At 52.3% G+C, this 25,308-nt stretch overlaps 7 protein-coding genes across 7 annotated transcripts; 3 read left to right on the forward strand and 4 right to left on the reverse strand.

Annotated features, from left to right (window-relative positions):
- Positions 1 to 37: 37 nt before the first annotated feature.
- On the forward strand, positions 38 to 7,665 carry PpBr36_05088 (uncharacterized protein; the record flags this gene model as incomplete). Its single annotated transcript, XM_029892246.1, has 4 exons — positions 38 to 129; positions 192 to 262; positions 327 to 7,093; positions 7,186 to 7,665. 4 exons carry the CDS (start codon positions 38 to 40, stop codon positions 7,663 to 7,665), a joined length of 7,410 nt encoding a protein of 2,469 aa, XP_029749205.1.
- A 762-nt stretch (positions 7,666 to 8,427) lies between these two features.
- PpBr36_05089 (uncharacterized protein) lies at positions 8,428 to 9,097 on the reverse strand (the record flags this gene model as incomplete). Its single annotated transcript, XM_029892247.1, has 3 exons — positions 8,428 to 8,595; positions 8,717 to 8,972; positions 9,057 to 9,097. 3 exons carry the CDS (start codon positions 9,095 to 9,097, stop codon positions 8,428 to 8,430), a joined length of 465 nt encoding a protein of 154 aa, XP_029748950.1.
- Positions 9,098 to 10,494: 1,397 nt separating this feature from the next.
- PpBr36_05090 (uncharacterized protein) lies at positions 10,495 to 11,851 on the reverse strand (the record flags this gene model as incomplete). Its single annotated transcript, XM_029892248.1, has 2 exons — positions 10,495 to 10,662; positions 11,216 to 11,851. 2 exons carry the CDS (start codon positions 11,849 to 11,851, stop codon positions 10,495 to 10,497), a joined length of 804 nt encoding a protein of 267 aa, XP_029749953.1.
- A 737-nt stretch (positions 11,852 to 12,588) lies between these two features.
- PpBr36_05091 (uncharacterized protein) lies at positions 12,589 to 14,846 on the reverse strand (the record flags this gene model as incomplete). Its single annotated transcript, XM_029892249.1, has 2 exons — positions 12,589 to 12,633; positions 12,705 to 14,846. The coding sequence occupies 2 exons, from the start codon at positions 14,844 to 14,846 to the stop codon at positions 12,589 to 12,591; spliced, it is 2,187 nt and encodes a 728-aa protein (XP_029749954.1).
- Positions 14,847 to 15,463: 617 nt separating this feature from the next.
- On the forward strand, positions 15,464 to 16,634 carry PpBr36_05092 (uncharacterized protein; the record flags this gene model as incomplete). The annotated part of the gene is made up of 3 exons (XM_029892250.1): positions 15,464 to 15,550; positions 15,637 to 16,262; positions 16,379 to 16,634. The coding sequence occupies 3 exons, from the start codon at positions 15,464 to 15,466 to the stop codon at positions 16,632 to 16,634; spliced, it is 969 nt and encodes a 322-aa protein (XP_029749951.1).
- Positions 16,635 to 17,056: 422 nt separating this feature from the next.
- Positions 17,057 to 17,728, reverse strand: PpBr36_05093 (uncharacterized protein; the record flags this gene model as incomplete). Its single annotated transcript, XM_029892251.1, has 2 exons — positions 17,057 to 17,595; positions 17,641 to 17,728. The coding sequence occupies 2 exons, from the start codon at positions 17,726 to 17,728 to the stop codon at positions 17,057 to 17,059; spliced, it is 627 nt and encodes a 208-aa protein (XP_029749952.1).
- A 1,246-nt stretch (positions 17,729 to 18,974) lies between these two features.
- Positions 18,975 to 20,699, forward strand: PpBr36_05094 (uncharacterized protein; the record flags this gene model as incomplete). Its single annotated transcript, XM_029892252.1, has 1 exon — positions 18,975 to 20,699. One exon carries the CDS (start codon positions 18,975 to 18,977, stop codon positions 20,697 to 20,699), a length of 1,725 nt encoding a protein of 574 aa, XP_029749957.1.
- Between the last annotated feature and the right edge of the window lie 4,609 nt (positions 20,700 to 25,308).

Consider the following 25,308-nt stretch of genomic DNA (forward strand, 5'->3'; position numbering starts at 1 on the left):
TTGTCGCTGTGGCGTTGGATCACCACGGCTGCCCATAATGTCTTCACCAAGCCCAGGCGCAACAGCGGCGCTGCAGGAAATCATACAAGACCTCCGATCCAAGTACGGACTTCCCACAAATACCATCTCGTATGTTCGCTTGGTTATCCTTGACGTTGATGTTGCTGACAGCTCCTTTTATCGCCATTCAGGACCATATCAGAGGACAACAGACGACGCGCTGCCAACAGGCTTCGCGAGCTCGTCCTTGCCGTTCAGCGAGGTATGCCGCAATTTGAGCCGCAATACGACCAATAGACACCAACTAACAATGAGCTCCTGCACAGATTCTGCCCCAGATCAGTTCCAGGCATTCTGGACCACCGTATTGGACAGAATCATAAATGAACTGTTCCAGAAGCACGATGGAAGCGCAAGCTCGATCGCCGACCGCTTCGGCGGAATCTACGCCTTCGACGTATTCGTCGAGTGCGAAGCCATCGACTACACTCGAGACTTCGCCAAAATTCAAGGTCCGCTCATCAAGATCATGACGGGCAGGGAGACGGTCTGCATGCAACCGGCCGCCATGGTTATAGGAAAACTAGCTAGGCCCGGTGGCGCCATGGTCAGCGACTTTGTCCAATACCTTACCAACTTCGCCATCGAATGCCTGCAGCCCCCTAGAGTGGAGGAAGCGCGGTACAGCGCGGCGCTCCTGCTTCGCGAACTCTGTAGGAACGCGCCGACTCTCATGTACAACAGCGTCCACAATGTCCTTGAGTGTATTTGGGTTGGACTGCGTGATATCCGTCTCCTAATCAGGGCGACTTCCGCTGAGGCTGTCAGCGCTGCCTTTCGAATCATTCGAGAACGAGACCAGGATGTCAAGAACCAGTACATGTCCAAGATGTACCAGCAGGCCATCGCTGGGCTGAAGTTGAATACGGTCGAAGCCACACACGGATCTCTTCTGGTCCTCCGGGAGCTGCTCGAGCTCGGTGGCATGTTCATGCAGAAACACTATCCGGAGGCCTGCGACATTGTGTTCAAGTACAAGGACCACAAAGATTCCACCATTCGCAAAACGGTCGTCCAATTGATCCCCAATCTGGCGCACTATGCGCCATCAGAGTTCTGCTCAAACTACCTTCACAACTTCATGATTTATCTTGCAGGTATGCTCAAGAAGGACAAGGACCGAAACGATGCGTTCCTGGCGATCGGAAATATCGCAAACGCCGTAAAGAGTCAAATGGCACCATACCTGGATAGCATCCTGCTTCATGTGCGCGAAGGCCTCAGCGTAGCGTCAAGGAGACGCGGGATTTCTGTTGACCCAGTCTTTGAGTGTCTTAGCCGCCTAGCAGTTGCTGTGGGCCAGACTTTGGCCAAGTACATGGAGGCACTGATGGATCCCATCTTTGAGTGCGATATCAATCCAAAGTTGACACAAGCGCTGGTTGATCTGGCATTTTATATCCCTCCACTTCGCCCGGCGATCCAGCAAAGGCTACTCGATATGATCAGCAAGGTTCTCTGCGGAGAACCTTTCAAGGCGTTGGGTGCACCACAGTCACACACGCTGTCCTCGGTGCCCATTATTCCGAAGGATCCCAAGGACCCTCTCGCACACGAGACTCGCAAATTCGAAGTCAAGCTGGCCCTGAACACTCTCGGCAGCTTTGACTTCTCAGGTCATGTCCTGAACGAGTTCGTCCGAGATGTGGCGATAAAATACGTGGAGGACGACGACCCCGAGATCCGTCAAGCAGCCGCTCTTACCTGCTGCCAGCTCTACGTTGTCGATCCCATCGTGAACCAGGTCAGCTATCATGCGCTGCAGGTTGTCGGCGATGTTGTCGATCGTCTTTTGACAGTTGGTATATCGGACCCGGACCACAACATTCGCAAGACCGTGCTCGCCGCGATGGACGATCGGTTCGACAGACACTTGGCCAAGGCCGAGAATATCCGCACCCTCTTCTTCGCTCTCAACGACGAGTCTTTCCCCATTCGTGAAGTTGCCATCGAGATTATCGGCCGCTTGGCTCATCACAATCCCGCCTACATCGTCCCTGCCCTGCGGAAGACGCTGATCCAGATGTTGACTGAGCTGGAGTTTTCCGACGTTGCCAGGAACAAGGAGGAAAGTGCCAGGTTACTCAGTCTCTTGGTCAGGAATGCCCAGGGACTTATCCGACCATATGTGGAGCCGATGATCAACGTCCTGCTTCCAAAAGCCAACGACTCTCCCCCTACAGTGTCAGCAACCATTCTTGAAGCGATCGGCGAGCTTTGCGCAGTTGGTGGCGAAGAAATGATGAGGTTCAAGGAGAAACTCATGCCGATGATCATTGAGGCTCTCCAAGACCAGTCATCTGTTATCAAGAGGGAAGCAGCTCTCCATACTCTAGGGAAGCTGGCAAGCAATTCTGGCTACGTGATTGCGCCTTACCTCGAATACCCGCATCTTCTTGAGCTACTCCAAGGCATCATTCGCGGAGAGGCCACCAACACCGAGCTTCGACGAGAGACTATTAAGCTGCTCGGGATCCTGGGTGCGATCGATCCATACAAACATCAGCAGGTCCAGGAGAGAAACCCGGATGCCAGCCTGCGCGTTGAGGCTACCCAGATGACAGATATTTCCCTGATGATGACGGGCTTGACACCATCTAGCAAGGAGTACTACCCCACTGTGGTTATAAATGCCCTCTTGGGTATCCTCAAGGACTCCTCGCTGGTGCAATATCACCAACCTGTCATCGAGGCTATCATGAACATCTTCCGCACCTTGGGCCTCGAATGCATTTCGTTCCTTGACCGAATTATCCCGGCCTTCCTCCAAGTCATCAGGAGCTCATCGGCAACCAAGGTTGAAAGCTATTTTGCCCAACTGGCTACGCTCGTTGGCATTGTCAGGCAGCATATTAGGGTTTACCTCCCTGACATTGTTGATATCATCCAAGAATATTGGTCCAGGGCCATGTTACAGTCAACCTTGATCTCGCTCATTGAGGCCATCTCAAAATCGTTGGAAGGAGAGTTCAAAATCTTCTTGGCCGGGCTTCTGCCACTGATGCTTGGAGTTCTGGAAAAGGACAACAACAACAAACGGGGACCATCAGAAAAAGTTCTGCATGCCTTCCTTGTATTCGGGACGAGCGCCGAAGAGTACATGCATCTCATCATACCCGTCATCGTGAGGACATTTGAGAAGCAGGGCCAAACAGTGCTTATGAAGCGCATGGCTATCGAGACTATTGGCAAGATCTCCAAGCAGGTGAACCTGAATGACTTTGCAGCCAAGATCATTCACCCGTTGACGAGGCTGTTGGCCACAGGTGATCCAGCGCTGAAGCAGACAGCCGTTGATACCCTGTGCTCGTTGATCCAGCAACTTGGCAGGGACTATCTACACTTTGCCTCTACCGTTAATAAAGCTCTCGCTGGAGTCCCGGTGAACCGCACCAACTACGACCAACTGCTTAGCAAGCTCCAAGCTGGCGAAACACTGCCCGCTCCACTGAACGAGACCAAGTTCCAGTCGGATGAAACGCCATTCGCAGACCAAGCCCCCAAGAAGCTCGAGATGAATGCAGTACACCTGAAGGCAGCGTGGGACACAAAAGGCAAGTCTACTAAGGATGACTGGCAAGAGTGGATCCGCAGATTCAGCACGACACTACTGGCCGAGTCACCCAACCACGCACTGCGCGCCTGCGCGATGCTGGCGAATAACTACAATCCACTGGCCCGTGAGCTGTTCAACTCGGCGTTTGTCTCGTGTTGGAGCGAATTGTACGAGCAATACCAGGAGGAGCTCATCTCTAATATTGAAAGCGCCATCAGGTCTGAGAACGTGCCTCCGGACTTGCTGGGCCTGCTGCTCAACCTGGCCGAGTTCATGGAGCACGATGACAAGGCCTTACCGATAGACATTCGCACTTTGGGTAGGGAGGCAGCTAGGTGTCACGCGTACGCAAAAGCGCTGCACTACAAGGAACTTGAGTTTCTGCAGGACCACAACGGTGGGGCTGTAGAAGCTTTGATCGTCATCAACAACCAGCTGCAGCAGTCAGATGCGGCCATCGGTATACTACGAAAAGCACAAAGCTATCAGGATGCTCTGCATCTTAAGGAGACATGGTTCGAGAAGCTTGAGCGCTGGGACGAAGCTTTGGAGTTCTACAACAAGAGAGAGAAGGAGACCCCGGCGGGTACCTCGGTTCCGGTAGAGGTCATCATGGGCAAGATGCGTTGTCTGCACGCTCTTGGAGAATGGGATACTCTAGCACAGCTGGCGGGAGCAACTTGGTCAAACTCGTCCTCGGAGTTGCAACGACGCTTTGCACCGCTCGCAACAACAGCGGCATGGGGTCTCGGAAAGTGGGACTCGATGGATGCCTACCTGCAGTCGATGAAACGCACCTCGCCAGACAGGTCCTTCTTCCAGGCGATTCTTGCTATCCACCGGAATCAGTTTGGGGAAGCTGTCCGCTGGATCGATCAGGCGCGCGAGGGTCTTGACACCGAGATCAGTGCTCTGATGAGCGAGTCGTACACCCGTGCGTACACCACCATTGTTCGCGTACAAATGCTCGCTGAGTTGGAGGAAATAATCACATACAAACAATGCGATGCCAAGAAACAAGCCACGATACGCGCCACCTGGGAAGCCAGGCTTCAAGGCTGTCAACGAAACGTCGAAGTATGGCAGCGTATGCTTCGGCTGAGGGCTCTGGTGATCCAGCCCATGGAAAACATGCATATGTGGATCAAGTTTGCCAATCTCTGCCGCAAGTCTGGCCGCATGGGACTAGCGGAGAAGTCATTGAGGCAACTCATTGGGGTTGACGCCCCGATCGAACACACAGTGCCCGGCTGGGACATGACCGAGTCGGATTCAAGCGAGCCAAGGAGGCGTGACGCTGCCCAGTTTTCAAGCCCCATCCCACCGCAGGTCACATACGCTGTGCTCAAGTACCAGTGGGATCTTGGAAATCAGCCGGCGCACAAGGGCAACGGTGTGGCGGAAAAGTCTCTCGAGTGCCTGCGGGCTTTCGCGCTGGAGAACGCGGCTCGTATCGAATCGGCAAGGCAACAGTTTACCATGCGCACCCCCTCAAACAACATGGAGCTAAACAACGGACACATCAATGGCCACAATCAGTTTGCGCCGTTCCCTGAGGTTGCAGACCTCTCGCCAGATCATCATCGCTTCATCAAGGAGCAGACGACTCTGCTAGCCAAGTGTTTCCTGAGGCAAGGCGAGTGGATGAAGGCCCTCAACAAGGACGATTGGCAGTACACGCATGTCAACGACATTCTTCAGAGCTACCAGCAGGCCACGAGGTATAACCCAGACTGGTATAAAGCCTGGCACGCATGGGCTTTGGCCAACTTTGAGGTTGTCCAGGCCCTTACCAACAGGACCTCTAACGATACGTACTCTGTACACGCGAACCACGCCAACGTCATTGAGCACGTCGTTCCTGCGGTCAAGGGTTTCTTCAAGTCGATTGCATTGTCTCAAGGAAGTGCACTCCAGGACACTCTGCGCCTGCTCACTCTGTGGCTCGCTCACGGAAGCACCCCGGATGTTAACCATGCCGTCACTGAGGGCTTCACAAAGGTCAACGTTGACACTTGGCTGGAGGTTATTCCGCAGCTCATTGCTCGCATCAATCAACCCAACCGACGAGTTCAGACCTCAGTTCAAAACCTTCTGGCCGATGTCGGACGCGCCCATCCGCAAGCCCTGGTCTATCCTTTGACGGTTGCCACAGAAAAGTCTGAACACTCCAAGAAGTCTGCCGCAGCAAGTGTTATTATGGAGAGCATGAAGCAGCACAGTCTTAGACTTGTCGAGGAGGCGGCCATTGTCAGCCGAGAGCTGATCAGGGTCGCGGTTCTCTGGCATGAAATGTGGCACGAAGGACTGGAGGAGGCTTCTCGCCTCTACTTTGGAGACCAGGACATTGAGGGCATGTTCCGAGCTTTGGCTCCTCTTCACGAGGCACTGGACAAGGGACCCGAGACACTGCGTGAGATCTCATTCGCGCAAGCCTTTGGACGTGATCTTACCGAGGCGCGCGAATGGTGCAGACAATACCAGCACACACGGGATATCAATGATTTGAACTTTGCCTGGGATCTCTACTACCAGGTCTTCCGACGCATCTACAAGCAGCTGCCGCAGGTGACCTCTTTCGAGCTGGCCTACGTCTCACCCAAGCTGCTTCACGCCACAAACCTCGCGCTCTGTGTCCCCGGAACGTACAAGTCTGGCCAGCCGGTTGTCAGCATTGCCTCGTTCGACCCGACCTTTGTGGTGATCAGCTCGAAGCAGCGCCCTCGAAAGCTTAACATGATGGGAAGTGACGGTGCTTCGTACACTTTCCTACTCAAGGGCCATGAGGATATTCGACAGGATGAGAGAGTCATGCAGCTCTTTGGTCTCTGTAACACCTTGCTCGCCAGCGATTCGGAATCATACAAGCGGCATCTCAGCATCCAGAGCTATCCGGCCATCCCTCTGTCGCACAGCTCTGGTTTGCTTGGGTGGGTCCCTAACAGCGACACTATTCACGCACTCATAAGGGAGTACCGTGAAAGCCGTAAGATCCTGCTCAACATTGAACACCGCATCATGCTCCAGATGGCTCCCGACTACGACAACCTGACTCTGATGCAGAAGGTGGAAGTATTTGGCTACGCTCTCGACAACACAACCGGCCAGGATCTGTACCGTGTACTATGGCTCAAGAGCAAGAGTTCAGAAGCCTGGCTCGAGCGGCGCACCAACTATACACGCTCACTGGGCGTCATGTCCATGGTCGGTTATATCCTGGGACTGGGTGACCGACATCCGTCCAACCTCATGCTGGACCGTGTCACGGGCAAGATCATCCATATCGACTTTGGCGACTGCTTCGAGGTAGCAACCAAACGGGAGAAGTATCCCGAGCGTGTCCCGTTCCGACTTACGCGCATGTTGACGTACGCCATGGAGGTTAGCAATATTGAAGGTAGTTTCAGGATCACTTGTGAGCACGCCATGAGGGTTTTGAGGGAGAACAAAGAGAGTGTGATGGCTGTTCTAGAAGCGGTAAGTCTTCTTTTTTTTTTTTCTTGTCCAGACAGCAACCTTCCTGCTGCAAATGGTATCGTGACCAAAACTGACGCAACACCCAACTGCAGTTCATCCATGACCCGCTCCTCACATGGCGCCTCACCAAGACGCCGAGCAAAGCCGGTCCCAATTTCGAATCGGAGCGCGAACGCGATATAGTTGGTCCCAGTGCAACCCGAGCTCGTCGTCCCTCGATACTCGAAGGACCGCCGGCAGATATGATGGCCGCCGCAGCACACATGAACGGCGATGGCCCTAGAGGGAACCTTGCACCAGGCGGCCCACCGGGCACCGGTCGTCGGCGCGCAGGCACCACTTCGTCGGCCGCGATGGGCAGCAGCGTTGGGGGTACGGCCCAAGAGATGGCCGAGGTTCAAAATGAGCGAGCACTTGAAGTGCTGGACCGAGTGCAGCAGAAGCTCACCGGACGGGACTTTAAGCCGAGCGAGGAGCTGGATGTGGTCGAGCAGGTGCATAAACTCATCAACGAGGCGACCAAGCTGGAGAATCTGTGCCAGCATTACATCGGATGGTGCAGTTTCTGGTAGAGATGCTTGCGGTCGCTTGCGTCCAACCGACCCGGCCAGATCTCGATAGGAGGGAAGGAGTAGCGGTTTTTGTTATCAGCTTTCGTGGGTAGGGATCACGGCGGAGTGTATACACGTCATTTATGCTGCCGTGTCTTCCAGACCTGGTTGTCCGGGCAAGCGGGAAATTTGGTTGTTTGTTTTGTCGACTGGGGAGAGATGTGGGAGATAAAGGGCGCCTTGTCAGCGCCGCAAAGGCCGGGATATGCGAGGCGTTAGCGGGATATGAGTGTCCATGTGGTCTATTTCCTTTTTTGCACAGTTTTGCCTCGAGTTTTTGTTTTGCTTTAGGCATTGTACCTTTACATACCATCAACCAACCGTCAATTATTTCTTCTACATGGGAGCATAGGGGTGGACACTGTGTGGTATTGGTCATTTTATTTCTCTTCTCACTTGTGTTTGTCTGTCCTTGATTTTTCCTGATTGGCCGTTCCTTGTTGCAGTCTTTTGGTGACGGTACGAGCTGTCACTGGAGCGGAGCGAAAAGATTTGAGTGTAAATAAAAGTCGATAGTTTGCGCTGGTTTCGAAAATTCACGAAGATTTCGACTCCAACCCTCTCTTTCTTCCTTTAGACCTTTTGTGACACCTCACTCTGATTCCCTTCTCCCAGAGTCTCTTGAAAAAAAAGAAAAACCAAGTTTCGATTCCCGCCCGGAACCCCACGTCCCCAGGCGAACACAGTGCTGCTTGCCATTTTCTTTTAATTTTTAATTTTTTTTTAACACGAAGCAGTCTTGATATCGTAGACGGTCTTGCACCCGATTCTGTTGCAGACGTTGGGGGCGTCGCAGCCGAGGTCGATGGAGGTGGTGGAGAGGTTGTCGCAGCCGCACGGCTTGTTGACGGCGACCGTCGTGGTGCAGCCGGGCACGAGGCAGGTTCGGCACTGGTGAGTTGGGAAAAAGAAATTAAAATTTTTTTTGTTTTGTTTTGGTAAGGGAAAACAAGACCTTGGCTAGGGCACGTAGATCTATATGCATTCAGAAAAGAAAAGGGAGGGGGCTTACGGCGGTTGCGGTCGCGGTCAGCGTCGGGCAGCTCACGCAGGCGCGGGTCACGGTGGCGACGGACGTGATGGTCTGGCGGACGGTCGAGGTTGCAGTCGAGGTTGAGGTGGAGGTCACGGTCGACACCGAGGTGAGCGTCGTCGTGGACACGGACGTGACGGTCTGGGTCTGCTTGATGGTCGAGGTGAGGGTCACGGGGCAGGCGCCGCCGCGGACGGTGCTCGGCGTCAGTGTGATCTGCTGAGCGGTCACGAAGCTGGACGTTTTCTTTTCATGTGAGCACTGTGCGTTTTTATCTTTTTTTTTGTCTCTCTCTTCTAATCTCTTGCGTAATGCTTACGTGGCGAGCGCGCCGAGGATGAGGACTTGTACGGATAGCATCTTGGAGGGTTTCTGGCTGGCTGGCCTGGATCTTGTCAAGCTGGGAAAGCTGGTCTGGGGTTTGATGCTTGCTGGTGTTCACTACGATGTGACGGATCATGGCGGAATATGGCACCGTTTCATTATTTATATATTTATCTAGCCGACCAAAGAAGCTTACTTCGACATGCGGCATGTAATTGGGGCATGTGACGGTGACAATGGCCCCGGTCATGGCGAGTGGTTCTGGATCAGGCCAATATACATGCTTCATTTATTTTATGTTGCTTCCAATATAGTCACGGACCGAGACCCTGGTTCACGATATTGGAAGCTGAACTTGCCATCCCACAAAAACAAGATTTCAGGTGCCGAGGAACTGGTCAAGGAATCACGACGGTTCTTTCTGGGGATGGCTAGCAGTTGGGTCTAGATCTCTCTCGCCAGATCCACCGGCACGAGTCTCGTGGCTCAGATCTCCAGGGGAGGGGTTTTCGTTGCTGCTTAAGCGAAAGCCGATTTATATTGTGTTTGATTGGAAGGGTTCCTTTTTGCCTTTCTCCTTTTCCTCTGGCTAAATACACAACCTAGCCCTGTGAGTGTCGGGAAAATACGTTGACGTTCTATGGCTCGGGTTTTTACTTTTCTTTTGGTTTTCTTCGCGGCTGAATGCAGGTTCGTCAGGTACCAGAACTCGCACACATAAGATTTGTGGGGGAAAGCGACCCTTTATGCTATAAATAGCCTTTTTTTATACCACAAAAACGGCCGAGGAGGTACTCTTAATTGGGAAGCTCCGGGGGCCCGGAGGCAAAACAGCAGCGGTCACGGCAGCAATCGTTGATGGGTAGTATGATCTTATGTTTGAAGTAGTTATCTTACCCTAGGCTTTTGGCGGCTTTTCAACAAGCCAATACTAGGCTTTACCGTCGTCACCATTGTAATGAAACTCTCATAAATTCATGGCACTAATCGGTTTGCAGTTTTTGTCCCAATCGTCTCCATAGGCTTTGTAGGTCACTTTGTGCCCCCTGCGCGCCGGAGCCCCAACTTTTTTTGATGGAAGTTGCATAGAATATGTCATTAAGGTGCTTTGTGAATGTGTAGGCAATAAACTCGCAACCTGGATCACGTTTCCCATTTTGTGGCTTGTGGTCGTAAATCTTCTTACAAAGCCTCAGATCTTGACTGTCAACAGAAATGCTTGTGCCTGAATATTGCTTTAATTTTCAAACAGAATATGTGACTCATTTAAATCCTTACAAAGTGCCACGGACAACCCTCCCAGCTCACTGCATCTCTATGATGGTTGCGCTTAGGGAAAGCTGCCTCTGGTTCAGTTCACCGAGCTTCATGGGGCGCGGCGTTGGCTTTGTCTGAGGTTGGGCAGGCTTGAGAGCAACATCAGTAGGTCGGTCCTAAAAGTCCTGGTCGCGAAGAGCAATCTTGGGCTTGTTGGGCCCAGAACCAGTTGGTTTGGGCTTTGGCTTGATGGGCTTTGGCTTGACGACCTTGGGTCTAGTTGATGGGCTCCCGGTCTCCATGTTGACAGGAGCAACGCCGAGCTTGATGATGAGGAAGAGGTTCTGCATTGTTGCTGGATGTTGTTGCTATTGTTGTTATTGTTGGAAGGAGTCTGGTATGTTTCTGCCGTTTTTCCCCCTGGCTACTTGTTGTGTGATGAGGATTCAAGGGAAGGAATAGAGCTAGGGGAAGGAAAGCTGCCGGCTTTTATAGCAATGAAAGACGACGAGCACGACATTCTAATCAAGTGTATCACTGCCCTGTTTGAGAGCAATCACTGCCCATCTCTTAATTCGCAAATGTGCGGCGGTTTGGCCGAGCAAGAAGTGTGGTAGTGGTTGGATGGATCGACACATGTGACAAAAGGGGTTGCCTATGACGCTGGATATTTGACCCGACATCAAACCTCTTATCCCTTTGCGACTCGAAGTCTGACCTCCTCCTTGTTCCTGTCCCCCATGGCATCCAGTCAGAACTGCATTCGATATGCCCACCGACGCATGTGCCCCTTATCACAAGGCATTTCCACCTGATCTGTACAGCCAGCAGTGAGTAAAACAGCCCACAACCCCAAAAAAAAAAATAACCAACCTAAACCTCCCCCTTCTCCCTCACCATAAAGTCCTGGCCAACAACCCTCCCGTCCGGCGCAACAAAGTCCATCCTCTGCACCGTCACGAACCCGAACCTGCCGTACAGCGCCTTGGCCCCCTCCATGGCCTCGAGGAAGGCAGCCTGCGCGCCGACCAGCCCGACGCCCCACCGCATCAGCATGCCGCCCGCGCCTCTGCCCTGGTCCTCGGCCCGCGTCGCGATCAGCTCCAGGTACCAGTGCGGCCGGCCGCCCATGATCTCGGCATGCTTGGCCGTGATGCCCGTGAAGAACTCGTCCGCGAACGCCGGGTCGCCGTCGGCAGGCCATATGGACCGCGGCGGCGGCGCCGGCACCGACGTTGCGTCTGGGACGGGCGAGGGGGCCACCCACTTGGCGAAGGCGATGATTCTGCCGTCGGGGCTGGCGCCGGCGTCGTTTTCGGGCGACGAGTCAGCCGGCGAGTCGACTACGACGGCAGTGTGCGCGCGTGCGTCGTGGAGCTCCTCGGCTAGCATGTCCGTCCATAGTTTACGCGAGGCGGGTGATAATTCCGGAAACACGATCTGGGTTAGCGGCGACGAGGCAAAGGCCGAGAAGTAGACGTCCACCATTTCTGTCACGTCTGCTGATGTGGCTGGCCGTAGATGGAGAGGCATTGTCGCTGCCTTGGTGATGATCGCTGGATTATGAAGAAATTTGTCAAAAAGTAGTGACGATAATATTTGCCGGGTTTTCGTTGATGGGATGAGATAGAATGATGGAGAGCAGTAATCGTAATTTGGGCTGATTGAATTTGCTTTAACAGGTCATTATGGTTTGAAGTGCAACTTCATCCTTCACGGGAAGAAGGATTATATAACATTAATCAACCTTGTGGAATCTGCAAACAAAGGCCTATCACGGCGACACCGTTTTCCTGTTGCCATTTTGGGCAAAAGAGGCACTACAGTACACACAATCGGCGTGAGTAATAAATAAGAGAAGAAAATCTCACCAGGCATGTTCCATGCAGGGCCAAGCACTTCATAACTAAGCACCAACTGACGTGCATGGTGGCTGTGGCTGACCTGCATGTGCCAGATCCACCTTGGCAGGCAGACGGCATCGCTTTAAAGAAAAGGTCGAATACCTTTAGAAGATATCTATGGTGTCTCGGCATGCCTTTACACCTGTTTCTTGGGTATTCTAGATTTTACTTAATGTATTTTACACGAACCCTGTAGTTGGGCCATCTCCCAAGGCCTTACTCCGTAGGAACCAATACGTCAAAAGTAATGCAAAAACGTGGTGCCTGATGCTTTACCCCTGAAATACCCGTCGGAACGCCACTCGCCATCCAGCCGCTGATAAACATTATACATTCGTCATCCCAAAAAAAGAATTGCCTCTTGAATTACACATTGGGTGAGAGGAGATCGTATTTCACGCAACGCTCGACCTGTACAGACAGTCAATTAGCCCATCTGTATAAACTCCCACCAAGGATCCGAAAGGAGGAGGGATACTCACATCTTCAATACTCGCCTGCAGAAACCTCCTCGCCTCCAACCCGACCCAGAACTTTATCATGCTCAGGTCGCCCTGCTTGATCATCTGCCCGCCGCTCTGCGCACTGAGCTCGCGCAGGATGGGTAGCGAGCTGCTCAACAGGTCCAAGTCTGGGTTGAGGCTCCTCCCGATGCCCTCAAGCAGCAGGATGCTTATGACGACGTTGACAAAGTCGCCCTCGACGCGGACGTGGTGCGTACGCACCATGGACAAGACACTCTGCAGAATGTCGCCGATCTTGACGTTGCCCAGCGCCAAAGTCGAGGACTTGACGTCAAGCACCAGCTTCTGCATCTTCAGCGCAAAAACCTCCTTATCCAGCACCGCGTCCGGCTGCCGACACCGCTCGCACATGAGTACGCCAGCCCGGTACCCATCAAACTCTGCCACGGCACGGAAGAGGTCCAGGAAGTTGCGCCGGTTTTTCGCGTTCAGCTCCGTCACCAGCCCTGTGTCGATGAAGATGAGCTGCGGTCGGAATCCTTCGTCGTCAATCTTGCGCAGCTCTTCCTCCCACGCCGCCTTGTTCTCGCGGCCTTTGTATGGCCGCAGCCGGGAGAGAACCTGCTCAGTCACGTCCACTTGCGACTCTGACTTTTGCGGTGGTTGGCTAGGCGGTCCCCCATTTTGTGATCGGCGCTTGAGCGGCATTTGTGGCAGGTCTGGCTGCTCGGCCTGGTAGAAGCGAACCATAATGTTACCTGGGTGCAGGTCGGCGTGCACAAAGTTGTCGAGCAGCAGCATGCGCAGGAACGCGTCGAGGCCCTCGGCTGCGATGTCGTGCTGGAAAACGCCGCCGCCGTTTTCCAAAAAGTCCGCAAGTGGAATCCCTTGCGCAAACTCCTCAACCAGTACGTTTCGCGTTGTGAACTCGGTGTAGGGGAAAGGGAACCAAGCAGTCGAGCGGTCGCGGAAGTGCTTCCTGAACAGACTTAGGTTGGCGGCCTCGATGCGCAAGTCGAGCTGCAGGCGCATCATCTCGCCGAATTGTTCCACCTCGTCGGGAAGCGACAGCCAATGGATGGTGGGAATGGTGTTGAGAACTCTGGCAAAAAATCCCATGATGCGTAGATCGCGCCGCACCGTTCGCTCCACGCCCGGATGCAGCACTTTGATCGCGACGTACGACGAGGGTACTCGCTTTGGCGTGCTCTTGAACACCGTCTCGACGTTCTTTCTCACCTTGCGCCTGGCCGTCTGTTCATGGCCGGCCAGATCCACATCACCCGGCGCGGCAAGGTCCGGCTTGAGCTTGGCACGGTAAACCTGGGCAATGGCTCCAACACCCAATGGCTTCTCCTCAAACTCGTCAAATATCTCATCAAAAGGTCTACCGTCGAATGCGGCCTGGACGATGCGCTTGGTGGCGTGTAGAGAATGCGCCGGCGCGTGCGAGTGCAGCCTAGACATGGTCTCGCACATCTCGGTCGGGAATATATCAGACCTTGATGCAGCCCACTGGCCGAGCTTGATAAAGGCCGGACCGGCGAACTCCATGCTCTGCACTAGGAACCCGTACCACCATAGCGTACCGGTCCTCTCGTTATCCTTGTCCGGCAACCTGCGACCGATCCAGATTGCCGGTACGGCGAGTATGACTGGTACAAAGATGCACACCAGATGCAGGAAACGGAAGCCCGTGCACAAAGGCTCCCAAACGTACAAGTCGAGGAATAATATGATGCCGTGGCGTGCGCGTGAGAGCCCATGGTCGTCGTCGTCTAAGCGCTTCGCAATCTCGTCACGCGACGCGGCCAACATACGATCCTCGCCCGTCTCGTCTGCATTATCGTTTTCTTGCTCAGATAGCTGAACGAAGGCCGCGGTTCCCAATGTAGCTGCGCCTGTGCCGCCTATCCTGGACATGAGAATCCTCCTCTGCCCGTTGTTTCGCTGGCCGCCGCCATGATGCGACGCTGTTCTCCTTCCTACCAGCGCACTAAAACTTGGTTGTTTAGATGCGCTGGACCTGTTGTAACCGCCGCATCTAAAGGTTCTGGTTGCACCTCGTGCATCGTGGACTCGGGCTATTATTGAACTTCGGAACGGCCGGGAGGCGACACGGAGAGCAGGGCACCGAAGGCCCAGGGGTTGTAGGAACATGGTCGAAGTCGGTTCGGTCAGAGTCCGTAGGAGATGCAAATAATGCCGCGCCGGGCAGGATTTCTATGTTGACATGGTTGGTGTATCTATTCTGTCTGGTCTATGGCAGGACTGATGGCGAAGAGGGAATAGGCCGTAGGAGCATCCACGAATGGTGGTGTCGACCTCTAGACTAGTAAAACGAGCGGGTTCGTTCAATCAATGACGAATCAATGCATGGTGCTAGAGCTAATCTATGGTGTGGGACAAAATCCGATCAAATGTGACAAGCAGGGCCCGTTGTCTGACGTAATGATCCCCCTTTGCTAAGGAACAATCCCTGCAAAATTAATTGCTTGAGCATGATCTGGAAGAACCCGAAAAATTCCTTATCGATGGACCCAACCGAGCCTAGAATTTCAATGCGCCCAAGTTTATTGGAGAGAAAAGTTGAGCAGACAACGATCTCTTGGGACTGGGTGTCAAAACGTTCGGATTATTTGCAAAGATTTCAACGACGACGCTCCCTCAACTACTTCCAATCGATCTCAAATTCTTCTGCGACTCTGACTTCCTCCGTTGATACTTCACTTTACCTAACACCACCTAGTCACATAAACCGCAAAAACCAAGACACCATGGGTTGGTTTTGGTCAGACATTCCTGCGCCGCCTGCGTCCGCACCGGCCGCACCGCATCCCAACACGCCCGCTGGAACACCACCGGTATGCCTTGATTTGCACGCGGAATATACGGTTTTGACAAAATAAAATTTAAAACAGTACAACACTAACAGATGGCCTCACCATAGCCCGGTTGCCCGATGCACAAGAAGACGATCGACGCCCTGAACCCAGCAGCAGCAGCAACCAACGCCAGTTCGACCAAAGCAACACCACCATCATCATGCCCCGTTTCCCACGACCAGGCCCCTGCACAGAAACAGCAGTCCGCCTTCTCCCGCCTCAACCCCCTCAACTACATGTTCCCTGACTTGTCTAACGCGCCGGCCCCGAACCAAACCGTCGCGCTGCCAACCGAGCGCGAGCATTCCTCCATCCCGCGCGGCGGCGGCGAGGGCAACTGGGAGTACCCGTCGCCGCAGCAAATGTACCACGCCCTCCTGCGAAAGGGCTACACCGACACGGACCCCACCGCCGTCGAGGCCATGGTTGCCTGCCACAACTTCCTCAACGAGGGCGCCTGGGCCGAGATTGTCGACTGGGAGAGGCGCTTCAGTAAGGGTCTGATCCGCGGCTGGCAGATCAGCCGGCAGGGAGAGGAGAGAGCCCCGCAGATTCTGCGCAGGCTCGAGAGGGAGGAGGGCGCCGAGCCCGTCGTTCCTAGCCTTGTCAGGTTCCAGGGCAGGCCCAAGGACATGACGCCAAAGGCGGCGTTTTTCCAGGTCATGGGCTGGCTTTATCCCTCCAAGTTTGAGTGAGTACCCTTGCTTTGTTGTTGTTTCTTTCCCTCCCCCGCTGAAAACAGAATCTCTTTACTTGTGGTGCTAGTGACTGACTTAATTTCCCAACTTTTTTCTTTGATATGAGTAGGACCGAGCCGCCTTTTGATCGCCATGACTGGTACGTCCAGCGAGATTTCAACGGCCAAAAGAAGGAGGTCCGCTACGTTATCGATTACTACTCCGGTCCGCCGGAGCCCACTGGCGAGCCCGTCTTCTACCTCGACGTGCGCCCTGCTGCCACCCCGACTGGCGCTGCGGAGCGCCTCATCAGATGGGGCAGCGACGTCTGGTGGCGTGCCGCTGGCCTCGAAGCCAGGGAGCAGCAGCAAGGCAAGACCCAATAGTGAAGCAGGCTCGACTTTGATACTCGACGGGTCCGCTGATGCGATGATATGCGATGAGTTGTGCGGGAAAGACTTGTTTATGCTAACAATGTAACAAAAAAAAAACAAAATCCCTTCCCTTTTTGGACAGGCAAGCCAGGGTTTTCTCTACTCTCTGTATGATATTTTACCCGGGATGATCTCATTTATCCCTCATGTACCTACGTTATAATAATGTTGCATTGATACCTTGACGATACGCGGGATAGATCTCAAAGCCCCACCGTGACTAGTTTCTCGCCGACAGATTGGTTACTTGGACTTTTTGACATTTTACATGCCTCGCACATTTTGGTATCATCGTAAGAAGCAGCTTTATTATACTGTGTTGTTACACAATTATTTGCTACCGACGATGAAAGCCCCCACTCTTCCTCATTTGTTCATGCACGGATGGTAGCAAGCTCCCTGACCTGGTCCAGCAGTGCCTTGCTCTCCCTGGGCGCGTTCTTCAGGACCTTGTCCCTCAGGTGATCGATGTCTTGGGCGGCGTTCTTGGGAGGGTTGCCCTGGGCCGTCTGGATCCTGCTGATCTGCATTGCCAAGAAGAACTTGGGGATCTTGATGGTGGCGAAGTTGCCGCCGACGGAGCGGATGCCGGCTTCGGTGGCCGTGTAGACGTCCACTTCCGCCTGGAACTTCTTGAGGTCCGTGCTGGCGAGCGGCGTAGCCGTCTTGAAGGTTTCGAGCGCAAACGCCAGCGGCGACAGGTTGGAGTTGGCAAAGTTGATCTTGCTGAACGAGGTGGTGCCCTCGGTAACGTCGGGCACGCCGTTGAGCGTCTTGACGGCGGCGTTGCACGTGACCTTGGGGCCGATGGACGCGGCCGCGTCCGAAACCTCCTTGGGGAGTGCCGTCTTGCCTACGACGAAGCAGGCGCCTGCGACCTGGCGCTCGGCGAGGTTGCGCTCGACCAGAGGGCCTGATGGGGACGTGGTTGGTCAGTCACTTGTTATTTTTGAATTACCAAATTGGGAAGAGTGGGGATGTCGCGGGAGCTTACTGGCGATGGCGCACGAGGCGCCAAAGACAAGGGCAGCGAAAGAGAACTTCATTTTTGAGGGAATGACGAGGTTTAGAAACTGCTGTTTGATTACAGATCAAAATTTAATAGTAATAATAATAGAAAAAGAGGCACCCTTCCAGAAGGTAACCGTGAACGAAAGTAAAGAGTTGGAGGAAACCGACCGGATCGACAGATCAATAGCGAAGAGCGGGATGACAAGAAATAGTAAGAGACCAGATCAAGATGGAGAGGATCTTGCGTCCACATTTAAAGGCATCCGCGGAACGCGTTTGCCGGGACTGCCCATTTCGTTTACTATCAGGGGCGGGGCCAAATGCATGCTCAAACTGTGGTTCAAATTGGGTAATTCCATCCAGAACAGCGAATTGTGTGGCTGCCACCCCTGGACGAGGAGTAACAAGGCCGAAAAAATTGTTTCAACCCCCGAGGGATTGTTTGGTAGAACTTGACGTGAAGTTGAATGAGGCTCTTCTGCAGGGCATAAGCGTTTGGGCCAGGATTCAGGGGACGAAGGGCGGCTGCGCTAGTTTAATTCGGGCATCTGATACAAGTTGAGACGAAAACTTCCCTCCGTCGACTCCACAGTTGGTGTGCACTTTTACCTTATTTGGACGGGCTGTCATCTGTGACGCGACGAACTGCAGGTTGAAATCTAAGCTTGGGATAATGTTCAAAATATACTCCTATGTGTTGATGAATCGTTCGATTTTACTCGCGCATACCAAAAAGTATCCCACTAGACTAATGGAGAAAGAAGGTTTGCAAATTCTGTAATTACTAACTCATGTTGCAAGGCTGCTGTTACATTTGAGACACAGTAAGTGATGGGCCAATCAAGCGATCATAACGGCGCACGGACTAGTGCACGGATCACTGTCCCCGATTTATTAACGCAAGCCAATCAAACACAGGATCTGTCGATATAGTCCCCACATATAGCCGCAAGATCCTCTCAACCCCTGCTCCCAGTCAATCCTCCAAAGCTCACAACGCCTCCCAAAGCGCACGCAAGAAAAGCAACAGAAATTTTCACGCGGCTAATCAAACCGATCAATTGATCGCACGCACCACACCTGTCATTACTGCCCCGGTTCACCGTTTGCTGGTCCGGTCAAACCTGTAGGATCGCCAGACGCAGGAGAGCTTGTACTAAATATAATTTTCACCAAAATCTTGCCATATTGCACGCATAGTGGCAACCCGAACCCCCGTTGTGTACCTAATTGATCACTGGATCGGTCACGAGGGTGTAAGGCTCAGCAGTGGGACGGACCATGGAAGGAGCTGGCGATAGATTCACATCTACCCCAACCACCACCACCCGCCTCCACATCACCCCTTTAGACCCTGATTTGCTCAAGGTCATCATCCCAGCCAAAGTCATCCCCGTCGCTGCCAACATCTCATACCATACCCTTGAGACCTTCCCCGAAAAGCGTTACGGCTTTGTCGACCTGCCGACTGAGGAGGCCGATCGCATCAAGAAGAAGCTCAACGGCGCCGTTCTGAAGGGCGTCAAGATCAGGATCGAGAAGGCGAGGCAAAGCAAAGAGGATCTCATCATGGCACGGCGCAAGGAGGAGGAGGAGGAGGAGCAGCGGTCTGGCGACAAGGAAAAGAAGGTCAAGAAGGAGAAGGTACACAAGGAGAAAAAGGATCGCAGCAAGAAGCGCAAGAGGGATGATGAGGAGATCGTTGGTGTCGAGCTTGAGGAGGGCCGCAAGGTTAAACGCGGTTGGACCGTTTCGCCTAAGGAAGCACGCGAGGCCAAGTCTAAAGACAAGAGCAAGAAGAAGGATAAGGACAAGGACAAGGCCAAAGACAAGAAAAAGCGCAGAGAGCAAAAGTCTGTCTACACAGAGGGCCCCGAGTGTCTGATTAGGACGGTGCTGCCAGCAGCAGCTTCTACTGAACAGGATGGCTCGGTCAAGAAGCGGAAGAAGAAGGACAAGACTGTCGTGATCCACGAGTTCAAGAAGACAAAGACTTTCCCGACATTCTTGAAGAGTTCCACATCGTCAAAGTCTGTTCCGACAGAGTACGTGGAGGGCACTGGCTGGGTCGATCAGGACGGTAATGTTGTAGAGGCAGTGCGATCGACACGGTCTACAGCAAAACCGCGGAATGAAAAGTCGTTATCGGCAGATACGTCGTCGGCAGCGGAGGGCGATGCACAAGCTGAACGCAAGCCGACGCCAGCAGAGCCAGATGCTGAAGATACCACCAGTTCCAGTGGCAGTGACACATCTTCCGACGAGGCTTCCGACGAGGAAAGCGAGGAGGAGGAAGCCTCGAACGAGATGCCACCACCGAAGAAACCTCGACCGGACTCCATATCTATCCCGGAAACGCCTTCACCTAGAAAGGATGAAGCCTTGAGTGCAGTCCCCAAAACACAATCGCCCAGACCCAAGTCTGCAAGCTCCGTCATGAGCCTGACAATCAAGATACCATCCGCTACACCAGTCACCCCTGGCAAAGCCTCGGTTCACCCACTGGAAGCACTGTACAAGCGTCCGAAGCCTGACGACAAGGAGGCTGCGGCTGTTTCTGAGGAGAAGGCTGGATTCACCTTTTTTGGCGGCGAAGACTTTGATGACCAGGATATGGAGGACGAAGGCAACAACGGCAGCCTACAACCACCCATGACCCCCTTTACGCGCCAGGATTGGGAGCACCGCAATATCCGCAGCGCGGCACCGACGCCGGATACAGCGCATCACAACCGCAGCTTCAAATTCTGGCCGCCGCCTGGCGAGGAGTATGATATTGCCGAAGATGAAGAGGAGGATGGAGACGACGACGAAGCCGATGATAACAACGCCTCTACATCTGAAGCGGCCACGGCAAGCGGCGAGAAGGCGCCAACTTCGGACTTCCAGAAATGGTTCTGGGAGAACCGCGGCGATCTAAATCGCTCCTGGAAGAAGAGAAGAAAGCTTGCGGGTAAGGAGAAGAGGTATAGGGAAAATCGGTCACGGGCAAGCAGGGCCATCTAATTGGTAGCTTTGGGGTTTGCTCGGCTATTCTGTTGCCTTGATGATAGCATGGACAGCCATCATGTCTCCGCAGATATTTTTCTTAAAAATTCATGGGCTACTTACACTCCACCGTTGGGTAGAACCGGCATAGACTGTACACACCGGCGCTTAATGCACTTACTATCACGAATTATAATTACTCACTGCGTTTCCGGGCGAGCGTGCATCCATCGTGACCAGCATTAAAAGCAGTGATTTGGATCGTAGGTAGCCAAGATTACGAGGCCTGTAGCACTGCGATTGCAGATGACGCAAAGCTCTACTGCATGATATATTGAGGCTAGTCCTCTTATCCACCATGACGACCTCGAGGCTGAACACTAAAGATGGATGGCGCCGGCAATAGGGATATGGACGTATGCATGCTGATCATCACTCTTCTTAGTGTAGTGGTCAGGGGAGATGCCCAAAGTGGTATTTAGTTCCTGACGAGAAACGCCTCGGCTCGCGATGACGAGCTTTGTTTTTTTGCGCGAGATTTTCATGTGAAGAAGGAGAGAGATCAAAAAAATAAAAACGGGGAAGAAAGCGATCTGTTTACAATTTGTTATATTAAGGTCCAGAGGACAACGTCACCACGGGCCGAACTGCATTCGCCATACAGTATATACCATACAGTAGAAACTCAAGAACCAGACGAACATGCAGCTTAGGTAGGTATATGCAAAAAGGGGATAATTCTCCGATCCAGACCCGGCATAAAGGCTGCATCAGGTGCGCGCTGATTTCGATGCATAAACCGTTGCAAGAAAACCTAAGATGAAAAAGGAAAAAAAGAAACTCAATCTCGAAATTGCTTTGGTCTTTGGGAAAAGTTTGCCCAGGCTTCGATATAACGCTTGCGTACCTAGGTACTTGCCAACAGAGCTGAAACTTACTTATTACAGTTTTTTTTTTCTTCTTCTTTTTCATGTGCGTGCAAGGAAAATAAACCTAGCTTGAATAATATTCTTTGCTAATGCAAGCGCGGGGGTGTATCCCCGTATCAGGGAAAGTCGACAAGACTTCACCGGTCGGGTCCCACGTGGCTACGCCGACTCTGGAACAAATCTCCCAGGCATGGCGAGCTCTTGCTCACCGAGAGAGAAACCGAAAACAGGGGCCGGGCCGGAGGCTATTTTGTAGATGAGAAAAAAAAAAGGAGAGAAATGCCTCAGCGCTGGTATCCGAATGCGAGCTCTACTGTAGAGTACGTTTGAACTGCGCAGCGAAAGACACAATCGCCTCGTCCTCTCTCTCTCTCTCTCTGTCTTTCTGTCTCTGTTTCTCTTTCTCTTTCTCTACGCTTCGTCATTTGATATAAAGACGAATATACTGCAAAAGAAACTCTTCATTCACTGTACAATGCACATGCTTGTCGCCATTAATCCCGAAACGATTGACACCCACCACGGACTTTCCTATTGTCGGTCTGCTTGGCCCGCAGGGGCGCTCGCAGGGGCGCTTTTATTCCGCGAATCCAGCCCTTCATTTTTTTTTTTTTTTTTTTTTTTTTTTTTTTTTTTTTTTTCCTTCCGTAGTTGCCGCCGATCCTTGGCAAAGAGCTACGTCTTTGCCTAACAAGGTTTTGTACGCGTCCCCAAGGGAAACTAGAACTGACAAAGGCGCATGCAGAACTACTACTGTAAACTTTTGGAGGGACGATCCGCGCAGGCTAACTTTGCGCTTCATGATTTTTTCTTAGAGTAAACTATACTATATATGCATTGACTTTTGCTGTGTCTTTTGTTTAATAAGAAAAAAAAAAGGCGGATGCGGATGCGGATACACTGATTACATGGGTAAAAAACGACAATCGCAAAATCGCACATGAAAGGGGGGTGAAAGCGAAAGAGTCGTGTGCGTGGGATGCTTGCAACGGCATCCCACGCTTTTGGTTCCTTTTTAAGAAACCCATCCCGCGTACAGCAAACCAGTAGGAATCTCCTACGGGGCGAAGGTTACAAACCCTTGCTCGACAACGTGCTGGACCCCGTAATAACTCGATATACTGTAACATCGACTAGTCTAGACTAGGAATGTTGTTGCCCACCTAGGTCATTCACCACGACAAAGATTTTTCCTTCCCCTTTTCTTTGTCTTCTGTCTGTCTTTTAATGATGTATTTGTGTGTGTTTTTTTAGCCTTGACCGGTTCTCTCACACCGGATGCGGTTCCAAACTCTGAAAAGTTCTGGATTGCAACTTGAGGCACACCTCTTGTTTTTATTTATAATTATATATATACTCTACATAAAGTTTATTATTTTATCTTACATAGTTCACCTTTCGGCCGAATCATTTTTCATGTCGGCTCAATTCTCCATTAAGCTTTCAAAAGAGCTTTGCTGATTTGTCCCCAAATAGTGAGGAAAATGAAGAGGCGCAAGTGCAATCCAAAACAAAAACCCAAAAGCAGGAAAATTGTGGGGATTTGGCGTTGTAATTAACTGCTTTGCTGACGAGTGACGACAGCTGACCTGAACCGTAGATCTGCAGAAACTGGACGGGACGGCTCGAGCGGGACGGCTTGACAGGCGGTCAAATCGCAAATACTGCAGCCAGCCACCCGCCGCGGCCAAACAAGATGAAATAAAAAAGATGTAAGATACAAGAGATGTGCACTTGCCAAGATTTAGAGTGAGATGGCTCCATGTAGCGCCGATTTGGCGAAAATCTGACATAATATCTATGTTACGCTGTACGTGGTAGAGAGTTTTGCAGACGTAAACCCACAACCAGTCAGTCAGTCACTTATGACAACATGCCAAAACGCATGCGATATCAAGGCCTTTTTAGGGGTATGATCTGTTTGTGAATTAGATTGCATGAGTCTTCACATGAGTAAAACTCTCTTATCCTCTCCATCCCCACATGTGCTTCCTGGAACGGAGTTTGTGCAGCATTTCTCCTGCAGCCTGGCAGGCTTCGAATACGAAGTACGAGATTTCCAAATTCCATAGACTGGAGGTCCCAATGTCCGACCGCGACATGCGCCCGCTACTCTGAAGCACACAAGGTGGGGAGATGATCAACCGCGTATGCATAGAGGGCGATATTCAAAATTGAGGAGCATGTATTAAATCACAGAACTTATCAGATAAAACCGGGATCTATTCCAAGGAGTGACAGCCGGCAGCGTGCCCTTCTGCACCTTGCAATAATAGGCTTGTATCCAGTCAATATGTCCTGGTGAAGTTACCGACATGACTGTCTCCGCTATTTGCCGTCACTATATTGGGATAAGCAGGCCTGGCTTGCTGGAATTCTCCACAATGAGAAAAACTCTACTTGCGTCAGATGCCTGCCTCCTGTCTGCAATGCGAAATTTCATCCGGGGGTCTTGACATAGCAGGCCATGTACAACGAAGTGGTCATTGCATTTTATCGGGCCAGGGGAGCGCGATGCAAGAACGTAAAATCGATTGCTGATTCGTGGCGGATACGCTCGCTAGGAACGGACTCCAAGTTGATACCGAGCAACCCCCGAGACCCCCGGGAACCTTATTGGTGTGTTTGCGTAAGCTCAGATCGGCGACCTATACGTTCTGGTAATAGTGCCTTTATGGGTTATGGGAGATCAAGCGGCATTACAGTCGGTAACCGGTTGTTATTGTCGTGGTTGTGGTTTTTGCCAGGCTATACTGTTCTTCCATCGTACAACTGAGTTTAGGCCAGTCAAAGGGCCATCGAAGCGTCTAAGCGAAGAAACCATGGTTGAACGGTAGATGGTACCCAACGATATGAGCAATACCATACGTAGCGGGCAGCCCGGGGACCTGGCATTGATCCAACCTTGGTAGGTACGTTGATGCAGGTCTGGCGTCAATATGGAGTAAAACACCCTGACAGCTATCCACCAAAGACAAGAAGCAAAAAGACTTCGACGGAAGTTTGTTCTTACTGTAGAAATTACCAAAGAAAACATAATAGAAGGACAAAAAAAATTCGACCGCTTCGCAGCTCAGAAGCGATGGCCGTCAAAATTTCCCAAGAGTGTCGAGGCGGCCTCTGGATCCAAAATCAGCTCATTCCTGAGTCACTCACCCGGTCGTTCTGTCGGTACTGGCTTGCCATAAGATCCACGGGTGCGGAACCGAGGACGCGGCACCGCCAGCAGTTGGGTCAGGATCAATCAATCCCCGCTTCGCTCAATCGGGGCATCAGATCCTTCCATCCCGGCTTCTAGCGTGCTTCGACTGTGTGGTCCCCGTACAAGGGCTAAGGACACCGGTGTGGGCAACCGGTCAAGCAGTAGGATCCCGAAGTTTGGTTCGCCTCCGCCGGCGGGAATGGACTATTGTGGTGTTTTGTTGCTCCATGTTTTTGTTTGGTCTTATTTTTTTTTTTCTTTTTCGTTGCTGCCGCCGCTGTTGCCAAAGACAAAGAAAACGAAGGGGGAAAAAATCGTTTTCGTTTTTATTTTCCTCTCCCCGCTCTACCCCTGATTGCTCTGCCGGCATCGGAACAGCCGTTTCTCCACCAGTAACTGCGCATCATTCTCAGGGTTGTGCAAGCGAGCAACCACTCGGTTCCAAATGGGCGGGAAAAAGGGGGAGGGTGTGAACTCTGTGCAAGACTGCCGTGAT

This window comes from Pyricularia pennisetigena, chromosome 6 (assembly GCF_004337985.1).
Source record: "Pyricularia pennisetigena strain Br36 chromosome 6, whole genome shotgun sequence".
Lineage (NCBI taxonomy): Eukaryota > Fungi > Ascomycota > Sordariomycetes > Magnaporthales > Pyriculariaceae > Pyricularia > Pyricularia pennisetigena.